At 39.1% G+C, this 12,791-nt stretch overlaps 1 protein-coding gene across 2 annotated transcripts in view; it reads right to left on the bottom strand.

Annotated features, from left to right (window-relative positions):
- VPS41 (VPS41 subunit of HOPS complex) overlaps positions 1-12,791 on the bottom strand; it is a 98,263-nt gene that overhangs the window by 37,045 nt on the left and 48,427 nt on the right. For both annotated transcript variants that reach the window (XM_065665739.1, XM_065665740.1), the window contains exons 8-10: positions 10,678-10,797; positions 7,576-7,722; positions 6,340-6,406 (exon numbers count right to left, since the gene is read on the bottom strand). In XM_065665739.1, coding sequence (XP_065521811.1) covers positions 6,340-6,406; positions 7,576-7,722; positions 10,678-10,797 — 334 coding nt within the window. The remainder of the gene's footprint in view (positions 1-6,339; positions 6,407-7,575; positions 7,723-10,677; positions 10,798-12,791) is intronic.

Raw genomic sequence — 12,791 nt, 5'->3', positions numbered from 1 at the left:
GCCACAGAAACAGCTATTTCATTTTATTCTGCTGGATTTACAGCGCAGCCTTTTTTCTGGGCACTTTTCTCATGGGGCCCAAACCAGGAATCACCTAAGTGCTTACATTAGAAAAACTTCCACCTATAATCTTTTACAAAAATATCAGATACATCATCATTTTCCCCCAAAACATGGTTTTAGGAGAATCTAAGCATAAGGAGGAAATAAGAAGTTTCCTTGCTTACTGGTGAGCATGTTCCACTACTAATTATCTACTGTTTACTAAAATAGTTACTAATTATTTTAGCAAAGCAAACAAAAAACGCAACCTTATGATGCTAAACTAAAGCTGATTTTCTTTAACCAAGGTAATAAGGAGGAACAGGAGAAATAATTATCCTCCTGCTAAAGGAGAACCAATAACACCGCCAAGTAAAGTACAGATTTGCCACCTGTGTCTCAATGAATAAGCAAATACTGGTTTTCTCTTAATGACTCCTGACACTTTGACATCACTGGGGGACCAAAGCATGGCACAAGGGTAGAGCACTTGACCTATTCTAGAAGAAAAAGGGTTCACATTTGCAATCCTGAACATAATTATTTTGTTCTACGCTGCAAGACCGATGAGATTAGTTCAACTGTGTCACATGTTGCTCTGAGCGATGATTTTAAACAAACCATGTCAAACATCGACATAATATATATTATTGCTTGCTTACAATTTAGTATTTGGCATTTGAAAAGAATATGGAAAGCAGGAGAAAAAACATGGAAAAACCAGTCAAATCCACGATGCTGGCTAGAAGAACAAGCAAAGAAACTTTCATTTCAGCTTTAAAAAGTGACAAGAGAAGGCTCTCAAAGCTATATAAAATATTGTGCCTTGAATTTGCAGCAGAAAACAGCACAGTGACTGATACATTTATAAAGATTATGGGGACGGTTTTGAAAAGCCATGGGTGTTTCCTTGATTTGACTTGAACTTCGGTTCCTCTGCCTGTGAAAATGCATGTAACATCCACCTAACTGTGCATTTGGAATCAAGCAGTAGTACTGTTCTGCCCAACTAAAACAAGCAAACAGAAATCATCACTTCAACTTTTGTTTTTAAATAGAGTTTGGTTTCCTTGGTTTCACTTTCAGCTTTATCTCAGCTCATGCTCCTCGAGAGGCCTTGTTGAAACACAATGCTCTAGCTCTGCTGCTACAGCCTTGAACAAAGAATGGCTGGCATAGACAGTGCTGCTTGACCTGATAAAAACCTTTGATGCAGCTAATCAAAAAAGTCTTACTAAAAAAAATATTATAGAAGCTATAGCTACACAGAACACTAACAGGTTAATTTGACTTGCTCTCTGGACACTTTGTTGTGATCAAGAGGGGGGAAAGAAATCCAACATAAAGGCCCTGCAGGAATGCTGTTAATTTGAAAAGGATCCAAAACAATTAAAACAAACGTAGGATTGAAGTAAATGGGAACGACCGAGGTATGGCCATGTGTCATACATGTTTATGCCTGTCATGAGAGAAGATGGAAGATACGCTGACAGCGGATCTACTCTGCAGCTGTCAAAGAAATTACCAGGAAGCAAAAAGAAATCTGAGAATATTTTGTTGCTGTTGTTCATTAAACAAAATGTATTAAACATACCACAGCACAGAAATAAGCCAATATAAGGTATGCTATTTACCCAGATTCGATAAAACAAATTCCCCTGGAATTTAAAGATACAAACATGCTGTGGACTGAAAGAAGTTTATGCTGTTTAATCAAATAAATTGGCGGATGTGCCCACTTAAAGAAATACCAACTGCGACTCACAAAGAACTATAAATTTCTGGGGAGGAGCAGTGAAGCAACCTATATGATGGTCCTTTATTTGCCCTTGAGTATCCTCAGAACTTCCTGCAAATTTGCAGCCTGTACTAACTCATGTGAAAGCAAGCAACTATTTACCTAACCACGTACATATTGCAATGACATTTTAATGGGTTTACCTTCTTCCTTGATTTTCAGTAGGAGGAGCAGCAGGGTAAGACTAAAATCAACAGTGGGTCCAATACACCAACGATTAACAAGAACTGATGCTTCCAAACTTGGAGTTCACACTCTCTACTATTTATTTGTTATCAAAATAAGTGGAAAACTCATATTCAAATTTATTGTTGTTCAAGTGTTGAAGGTTCAGGAAAGCTTCAGAGAAAATTTGGCAACCATTAATCAATCAATCATTCTATATCTAACTGAATGCCACACAACAAAGTATGAGCTTTTTCATTAAAGCAAAGCAGGGCAATGAAAATGGTATTATTAATTGAATATAATCACTGAACAAAAAACCTCACCTAGGCTTAAAAGCAACCACCACCTCACCATGCCAGTAATCATCCATCCAGTGGGGTCTACATTTTCAATTCAATTACAGAAATGCTTTTTCTACTGTAAGCAGTGTTACAATTTGCCGGTTTATGCACAGTCAGGTTGTGAGTAATGGAAATGCTACCATGGTGCTGAAATCGCCTTACCCCTATTCCATCTCACACAGCAATAAAAATCATCTTTAGAAATACGGCAATTGCCTGTGCAACTCTAGTTACAGACAAACACAACCTTTAAGGAAATCCCGTGGAAACCTTGATGACAACTGGAAAGTCAGGAGCTTAAGTTCCAAAGCTTCAAAGTTGATTTTCTGAAAACCTCTTTCTTCCATTACACAGTGAACTCAGAAACCTTCATTAACCAACAGGGAAAATATTTGTGAGTCTGACAGTCTGGACTAATTTTAATCAAGATATTTATAAATGATCCGTTTGGCTTGTGGCAAACCAAGATGAGCACAAGTCTAAGTGGAATCAGCTCTATAAAGGGATTGGGTTTTTTTCTTCTTTTTTTTGGCAATCTGCTTCTCAGAGTGTAGCGGGCTTGCTCCAATGAAATGTTTGCATAAATCAGCATGCAAAGTTGACAGCATTCAGTCACAGTTACTTTCCTGCTCATCACATTCATTAACTAAGCTTTAAACTCTGTATAAAGATGCTGGTAAGGTATATCTCAGTATCTCACTGGAAAAGCAAGACCAAAACATATTCCCATGTTTTCTTTTCAGATATAAATGTGTAAGTCTCAATGTTTGGTGGTAACCTGCCATGCAGTTATACAACAATTCCTTCATGAAACATACAGATGTTCTGTTACAAGCACACGCACAAATCACATCATTTTTAAGCCAGAGTTCTGTTATGTGGAGAACCTGGGGTATGCAGAGGGAAGCCAAGTGCTCACGAGGCATTGCCGGCTGGTTGGTATCTGGAATTAAGCTGAGCTTCCTCAGATAAAATCTGGGCTAAAATAAATGGAATAGGAAGTCTCTGACTGACTTAAAGTTTTTAATCGACTTCCAGTATTAACGTATTTTCTGCTATCATTAACAACGTGAGTAACTGAGGCAGAGATAAAGTACTTCTCCACAGAAGTACATAAAATCCCAAGCTACCTGACAAGGACACTGAAGATGAGATGCCCCCTTTCACTTTGAAAAGGCATCGTATTAACTGCATAGTGCTAATTAGCTCTTTAACAACCAGCTTTCTCATGGGCTCCACTTGAGGAAGAGTTCCTAGTTCCAACCAGAAGCTGTCCAGCATTACAGCTTTTGTACACGCATTATGAGCGAGCACAGAGGTCAAGCACTCTTTAAGAAGGATCACAACAGCATTTAGTCCATGTTAAGCCTGTAATTCAATACCAATACTCTCTAATCAATACACTAACTTCACAGCAGTAGCTGACAGAGCTAAACTGATAGGATCTGCTCAGCTAACGTACATTAAACCTAAATAGAAACATTTCACTGTAGTTTATCTTTGACACTGAATGAAGACCCACAGAGCCAACGAACTGTAACATATAACCAGAGACAACAGAAAAGATTACTGAAGGAAAACACCATCTATATACTGAAGGATGTAAATAAAATTAGCAATGCCATATGGATCCCCATGTATGAAACCTGTATAATTCACCTGATTTCCGTTATAGGTAATCACAGCATTATCTTCTTTAAAATCAAACTGCTAGCAGTGGTGCTACTTTCCCACATTATGGGCCATCAGATTAAGCATCACAGTAGACACTGTATTTATTTCCTGTCTAAGTATAGCTATGTGTCAAGGCAGAATCAGAAGATGAGGAGGACCTTGTTACACAGGATCCTATATACCTGACTTGCAATGCAGGAAATAGTCTGTTTCCTTATTCACTGAGCTGCAAACCACTGAGGAAACATTTATGATCTACTAATGCCATCACAGTTTACTATGATACTACTGTGGCACTTTCAGGCCCGCAGAATGGCTCTAAAAGAGCATAAATCTGATACTGTTAAGACATGAGAAAACATTGTATTATCCTAGACTTCATATGTATTACTGTGGTGAGCAGACAAGAGACTATTAAGTTTCCTACTCCACTTCTGGTTTTCAGGCCAGGTGCAATATGGTACAAGCAGGGAGGAAAAACACCCAAAACCACGACACAAGTTATATTATGTTATAGGTCTCATTTTTCATCAGTATGTTGCCAAGATGTTATGAGTCAAAACATCTGAATGATACTCGGCCATTCTGCCACTGAAGGCTGTTCTTGCCTTGTGTAAATTCTTTACATTAAGAAAGTGTTTCAGCTTATGCATCCACTTAAGATATTAATGGTCTCACAAAAAACTGCAGTGGTTGCTTGCCTGCCCATTAATAATACCAGACTTCCCATCTATGCCTTTGAAAAGCTGAAATAAGTTTGAAATAGATGCTATGGCATGACACACAGCTCTCAAGAAGACCTTCTATGTGACTGCATCAAAAGCTATCGAAATCTGTCTTGAGACTTGAACAACTAACGTGCATCTCTCTTCCCTCCCAACCTAACACCTACATTCCAACGAGTGCATTTGGCAGAGCTCTTTCAGTGCTTTGACCTGAAATCAGAACGAAAAAAACCTGAAGCATGTGGTTAACAGGTTAAGTGAGATAAAACACCAGTCATCAAGAACACAGAGAAGAATTTAGGCTAAAAGTTGTAAGATGAAAGTTACTTCCACAAAAATCTCTAACCTTCAGGTCCACACCTGAATATCTGAGGGGAGCTATTTACTTTTTATTTAAATGAAGTTCCAATAGACAGTCACACAAGACTAGCTCCCTCCACGTAGACACATTACAGCTGAAGTAGAAGTTGCCTCTGTTCTCTTGTCACTAAACATCTCTATTTAATTATTTTCTAAGAGCTACTTAAAAGTACAGAAAAGATCTGAGGCTAATACTGAAGACTGAAGTCTACTTGACAAAAATATCTCAAATATCATAGAATTCCACAGCTAAGTATTCTATTGGGACTATGCAATCTTAAACAGCAAAAGCAGCTTTCAGGTCTCAGTTAACTGTCAGGCATGCCACCATCTCTCACTATCCTGAGTTCCTACAGAATTCAACAAGTCCTCCAGATGATTTTCAGACACTATTTTAAGACATTTCGTTGCTGAAATCAGAGTATAGAGCTACGCCATGCACCAGACTAACCTGACATGAGTCAGGATCTTGCCTGAACAGTCTTTGTCTCATGTCATTACAGCCCAGGCAAGGAAGCACCAAAGTTTACAAACTGTTGTCTGCTCTGGTCTGCAGAGTCTCAGAGGACATGTTCATCTTCCTAGCACTACCTCTTCACAGGTATTTCCTTTCAGTTGTGTCCCTCTTCCCCTCCAAATTTCCTTTAAATTCCACTTTGTGCTTTAATACACATTTTGTCAAGACCTTTTCCATTATTAGCACTAAGTTTATTCATGTTACCCAAGCTACAGAAATAAGAAAGTGAAGGACAACATAAAATGCAGAAGCATAAAAGACAACGAGAAGGAATTAAAATCAATTTTCTAGCACTATAGCAGAGATGTTAAAAAAAAGAGGAAAAACCTATTATAAGCAGTATAGTCAAACAACAAATAATCAAATAAAGTAGCATCTATTTTCTCCTTACTACTACACTGATCACCATTTAACCAAGATGAAAACCAAGTTCTCTGCAGGAATCTGTGTGAAGGGTAAGTTAAGACATCCACTGTTCACACAAGGATCTCTGGCTTTAGATGATCACGGAATTTAAGACTCCACAAATAAATAAAACAAAAGCCTCACAATGCAGGAGGACATTATGACAACCTCATCAACTAAAAATGAGGAGACATTTATGTTACAAATACATGTTGCCTCTGAACTGTAACAGCTTTTCAGGCTAGAATGTGAGAACAGACCTTTAAAGCTTATATAATTTTGAAAAAGAGCACATTGATGCAATCATACCTATTTCCACATAGCGGTTTGGAAGGTCACGCATTTCACTGGCATGCCGTTCTTTCACTGAGCAAATCTAGGAAACAGAGATTCGGGTCATTATGACGAACAAACTAATTCCTAAAATGATACTAACTTTGCCTCAATAAGGAGTTTCTGTGAATTCTCAGACATACTTCTCTGCATTTTGAAAAGCACTGGCTGTACAACAGTGACAACGCATTACTGAAGAAGAAAATCAGACAGGAAGGTTGTATCTGTAGTCCACAGCTGGCCTCTGTTGGTCCACTCTGATGGACCACATCAGAGAAATCTAAGAACAACAGCCCACTGTGATTTCTTCATAGTAGCATAGATTTGATTTTGGTTTTGCTATCTTCTCACACCTTGTGTCTCATTACCTTACAATGTCAGTAACAATATGCTATTGCAACTGCCAGTAACAGGAGGAGAGTGTGTACATACAAGGAAATGCCAATCCCCAAACACTGTGAAGCACACACAATACAAGGCAGACAGATGCCAAACTTAAGGCAAACCTTCTCATTTGTAAAACTCTTAAGTTGAATGCTCCAAAAGCTTTTTACACTTCACCTACCTCACTTTACCCTCCCTTTCCATCTACTCCTACTGAGCACTTTTAATTTCCCACTGTGCAGTGATGTAGTAGGCTGTTATTAGAAAACAGCTAACAGGCTTCTAACAAACTCATGTCAGGAGCTGGTCTGAACAATAAGTCAGCCTGCAATGCGCAAGCTGGTAATGCCAGTTCCCTGCTGAAAGCAGAACAAAACCCCAAGCAGCCTGGCCCCCTACCCTTTTTTGCACTGTGACTGACCCAAATCATGTGGCTGTTTTAGCAGTCACAACCTCCGCAGCCCCCACAACAACCCCCTCCAAAAACACCTTGTGGGAAGTTGTTCTTCCTTACTGCTAATCAAAAGAAATTAATTTAACAGCCCACTAAAAGCTTTCAAAAGAGGCAATCTCTCCAAGGCACAGAGAGGTGTCCCTAAGGATTACATTCGCTGCCTGCTCACACACAGAGATCTGTCTGACCGCTGGGTGTCTATCACTCCTTCACCTCATGAGGGTCAGTCCAATGACATTTCTATGGCAGCAGGAGCTCTGCACACTGTAGTCAAACCAAATTCTATTTTTTTCGATTGTCTTTGCTTTTCAGAAATAATCCTCTGTTTCTCTGTGATAACAGCAAGCATTTATTACAAAGACAGGTAATCGCACCTTTACTGAATTTCCCCAGCCAATAATCAGTGTTAAATTATCCTTCCAGCAAAGGCTGCAGGGATACATATCTGGGCGGAGGCTTATGTCATCTCGAGGCACATTGGTAATTCTTTGCTTGGAGATCATGTCAAGTATCTTCACACCCTGAAAGTTTAAATACAAGAGAACTTCATTCAGCATGACAAACTTCTACATGACATCCCATATTATTGAAGCAATCATAGCAGTTTATGGCATAAATTTCAGGGTAGGCCTGAGAGTCCCAAAAGAAAAAGCTGTGGATACAAAGACCCATCTAACCCAGGAGGTGACGGAAGAACAAAGCGATGAGAGTAAGTCAGATATCTTAAATTCATATGCCAAATAAGCAACTCGAGTCATGAAGAAGGTCAGCTTGTTGGGCTGGTGCTACAACTGGAGAAGTGAAAAAAATCCCAGCTCTTCCACAACAGCCCCTGTAAAGAAGCAGAAATTTCCACCTTGGGAAAAAAAAAAGGATGTGAAGCAACAACTCGTTAAGATAACTGAAGCCAATCTGTACTTCTCTAGAAATACATTTCTACTCTTGCATTAAAACACAAAACCAAGCTTATTTAAATGATGCTTGGGTTTGTATCATGTGATTTTTTACTGCCTCCTTGGGGAACCTCCTAAACTAGCAGAACAGAAAGTTTAAAGAAAGGAAGATTAAAGTCATTTGAGAGAGGGAGGGTAAAAAAAGGAGCCATTAATGAGATTTTTCTATGCCATTTAGACAAGGTGAGCTATAGCCTCTGCAATAGCAAAATGGATATTAATTGCATGTTAAGTAATGACTTGTTCTTCGTGATTTAAAAACAAAAGTCCCCAAAATAAAACAAAGTCTTTTAGTAGGTATTTCTTTTCTGCTCACTGAGCTTAAAGAACAACTCTAATGATCACAGAAAATGGGATAGAAGGGACCTTTAAAGGTCAGCGTCCAGGATGCCATCCCATGTTAGGATTTCCCTAGTAACAAAACAGATTTAAAAGACTCTCATGCCTGTTTCTGTTCCCCCCCACTGTGAATTTCTATGTCCCCAGCTGTACAGATTCAACTGTTGCTGAGTCAAAGAGTCTAAACATGAGGGTCAGAGTCTAAGCCATGACTTTTTTAAGTCAAAAGGCTAGTAAGTGGCATGGGGGTGGACTGTTTTTTCCTTTTTCCAGTGATCTTTGCCACTGAAGAACTCTGAGCATGCAACATGCTCCTATTGGCATCTCTTTGGTTAACAGCCACCAATGTTTCAGGTAAAACTTGCACAAAGCACTGCAACATACAAAGCCCAGGTCTCTGGGTAACATAAACAAGGAGCTTAATGTTTTGTGTTGTCTAAGCTCATCTGATAAAATTTTGCAGTCTTGCTTGAGCTGCATTTTCATAAAGCTGTCTTTTAATAATCTTGCCACTTTGTCTTCAAGGATGATTTTCAGATAAAAGTGACCCATATCACAACTTGTTTTCCTACAAGGCAGCAAATCCTATATGAGATAGACTAGCTTTTCAAACCAGTACCATAGAAACCCCTATGGTTGTAAACATGCCATGTGCATCATGAAGCAAAAGGGCTTCCAGAATCAACTTCCTATCATGAAGAAGCCTAAAACCTGTTAAAAAAGAGGTTATGCAGCCAAATGCCTCTGAAGTTTTGCACCTCAGGTGTCTCCATTTGTAAAACTTACACTTTTGGCCATGGACGAGGAAGAGGGCACAGCAGCAAACACAGGTTAGTTGAGCATCTGACAAGCAGAATTAGACCTTGCCTATATAACCTCCTAATACCCGATGTCTAAAAAGCATAAAGCATGCCAAAAAAGCAAACAAACAAAAAAAGGGATTAAAAAATAAAAACTAGGCAGCTACACAAAGACAGCAAGCAGCAAGGCTACAAAAGATTTGAAAGAAAAGAAATGGAACACAAAACCTTGCTAGAGGATGTAGGAATGTTTAAAAAAGTAAAGGGGGAAGGGAAAGGCCAATAACCAAATATATTAATCTTTTGGAGGGCAAGTGTCATTTCATTTTTCATTGAAAGATAGGCCCTGACCATGGCTTTTTGTCTCTGACAGATGGCTCTCAACATTTTATTAGTATTCTGTGTTATCTCTAGGGATAGCTCTCCTCGACTGTCCTATCCGCTCCCAGCAGATTCACCTAGAATATATATTTTAATTGTATAGCTCTGAAAAGAACAAAACCTTCAAAAAGGATAATGTTATGTCGACCAAGCACTCACTGAACTTTCAATTCTAATGCAGTTATTAAAGGGGAGCAAATAAACACAAGTCCACCTCTAACAATTCATATCAAACTGGCTTTGAAAGGAATAAAAGAACAATGGCTTTGAAATATTTTAATAAACGCTTCCCTTCAGGAGGGAAAAACAAGAGAAGGAACAAAGCCAAGTGTTTCAGAAGTACTTTTACCACATTTTAAAGTAAGAATTTGGAATTTAGACGTGATACACACTTTAAAACATATCCCTCACAGCTGAGCTTTAAAATACAGACCTTGACCCATCAATTAGATATACAGTGATGGATGAAATGCAACACTCAGCATCAAAGCAATGGTTCCCTTTAAAATACGAATTACACTTAGAGCAAAAAGGGCCTATTTTTCCCAAGTCTCGCCTTTCCTAGTGGCCTACCCACTGTCGCTTCAGTACCGATTACAAAATCCAGACAGGTTTAGGGTTTTTTTGCAGGGGGTAGAGATGTTCTGTTGTTTATATAGAGAAGAAATAAACTGGCATTCCTTCCTCAGATAGTTCACTTCAATAAATTGCACTGGTCAAAACTCTACAAGAGCGCACAGTAGTGACCATCTCCAACAGTGATGCGCAGAGCTACTTTTCCTAATTTCTTCAGAAGTGGCAATCACATGGAGGACACTGCCTAGCCCACAGGAAAGACCAGAAGAAATATCTATGAAGAAAGGGGATCTAAAACTCTATCTTTTTTATAATGCTTTTTATACTCCGTTCTTCAAATGCACCATTTTTCCATGGAGTATTTTGGCAATAAACATTGAAATACAGTGGTATTTTTGTTCATTTAACTGAGGTGACAAATACTTACCATATTATTGGCCCAAGCAATCAAGTGTCCTCTCCATTTTACATTTCTTATATTTCCTTCCCCTTCATGTAAAACCGAAGGCTTCCATCTATTCATCCAGCCTCTCTCATATAACAGCAACTAGAAGGAAGTGCAACAAGAAATACTTCTGTGACACAGCGCTGTGCGCAAACATGGCAGGTAATTTTTGCTTCATTATCCCTTACTCTTCTTGGATTCAAGGCAAATAAAAAATACACACCTATCAGAGAAGCAAATACAGTCAAACATTTTCATATACTACACAGCCATTGAAAATCTTGTATACTACACAATTCAACCTACTTCAGTGATAATTTTAACAAACAGACCTTCCATCAAGTTTCTCTGAAGAACAGGAAGTATAATTATTTCCATTTTAAAGATACATGGCCTTCCACAGGGCTCTAGAGATGGCATGTGTTAGTCCCACACATGCAAACTGCACTGTACCACAGGCGCTGCTGATTGCAAAACTTGTATGATTGGGAATCCCGGGTTCTGCAAATAAGGAAGTTATTTTAGAGTATCTAAATGCACAGGAGATGTTATGAAATGCTTTGCAGCAGCAAAGGAAAACCCAGCTACATGCAGACAGTTTGCTCAAAAGCCCACCTCTTTTACCAGTTCCTGTATGGCTTCAGGAAATTATATAGTAGGATTATAACATGGAATCACTTTGACTGCAGTGCTCACAGGGATACCCAAGTAAACTGAAGCACCTACAAAGATCATGCTCTAAGGTACCAGTGCTTTGCATGAGTACACCCATGTACAAATACGCGCACAACCTGAACCTAAGCTCACACGAGCGCAATGACCACTGAGAGATGTAAAACCTGCAAGGACTTTTACCACAATAAATATAAGTCAAGTACCTGTGTTGCTAGTATTTCCCATCTGAGTTCCAGCCAGACATGCCTATTTTATACATGGTTTCCTACCATCTGTATATGAATAAATGTGTGAAATGATAAGACACTAGCTGTTTAGAATAATACCTTTCAACTAAGTAAGAGATTTTTAACAGCAATTATAGACTGCCTCTCTCTCCTAAAGCCACAAGATGGCACCAATGCACCAAAAGACAAGTATTTTCCCCAAAAGTTTAAAAGCGACACTACCCACCATAATCTATCCACAAGTTTTGCCTAAATGCACTGCAAACACCAAACTTCACACTTAAGCCTATCCAGACACTTAAACCCTGCCCAAAATAACCGTGTCCTTCACATAGCTCACATTTCCACCTATGAAAAGGCTACTGAATAGATCTTTTACAGCAACCAAGGCAAGAGACTGAAAGCAGGGGTAACATCTATGCACATAAGGCAGGGCGAGAGGCATTTCCACTAGCAGGATGGTAGGTGGACAGGAAATACAGGCTGAGAAGCCCTCAGCCCAAATCAGCTCCACTCAGAAACTGAGGATGTCGTTAGGAACAGTGCTGTGCTGATCCAGACTCTAATTTTTTTCCTAGTTCTGCCACTTGGATGCTTCTCTCACCAGCACCCCATGGACAGCAGCAAAATACACCGCATTTTCACCTGGACTTACTGGACAAGACCTGAGAAAACGGATGCAGATGACATGAAAGGTTGAAACTGGCTGATGTTGATTATATTAACTGGACTTCGAATCTTTTCTTCTTGTGACTGAATCATGATTTCAGTTTGTTTACTACACACAAGATGCAGAGTGAGCTCAGAATGACACTTCGCAGCTATTCTGTTACTGTTCCTTGTTTGTGGACACCATGCTTTCTCATGACTCTGAGTGAGAAACCACAAAGAAAACAAATTACCTGAGAAAGAACTAGTGAGTAGAAAAGGAAACTAGAAAAAAATCCTGCTTCAGTCTATGCTCAGCTGTAAGCATGCACTTAATTCAATTCTTAGACCAAGGCAGTAGAAGACAACAGCCTGCTATTGCCTGTAATAAAGATGGGAAATGAATGTGGACCACTGCAGCACCCAGAATTTCATATACATCAGCAAAGTAATAGGTCCAACACTGAAGTCGAAGGGCACTTTACTAATTTATCTGCCACGCAATTATCTGCAATTTATTGATACGCATAACGTGATTTACCTTTA

The sequence above is a fragment of the Lathamus discolor genome, chromosome 2 (genome assembly GCF_037157495.1).
Source record: "Lathamus discolor isolate bLatDis1 chromosome 2, bLatDis1.hap1, whole genome shotgun sequence".
NCBI classification, from domain to species: Eukaryota; Metazoa; Chordata; class Aves; order Psittaciformes; family Psittacidae; genus Lathamus; species Lathamus discolor.
Note: the sequence above shows the minus strand (reverse complement) of the source record. Positions and strands in the feature narration are given on the sequence as shown.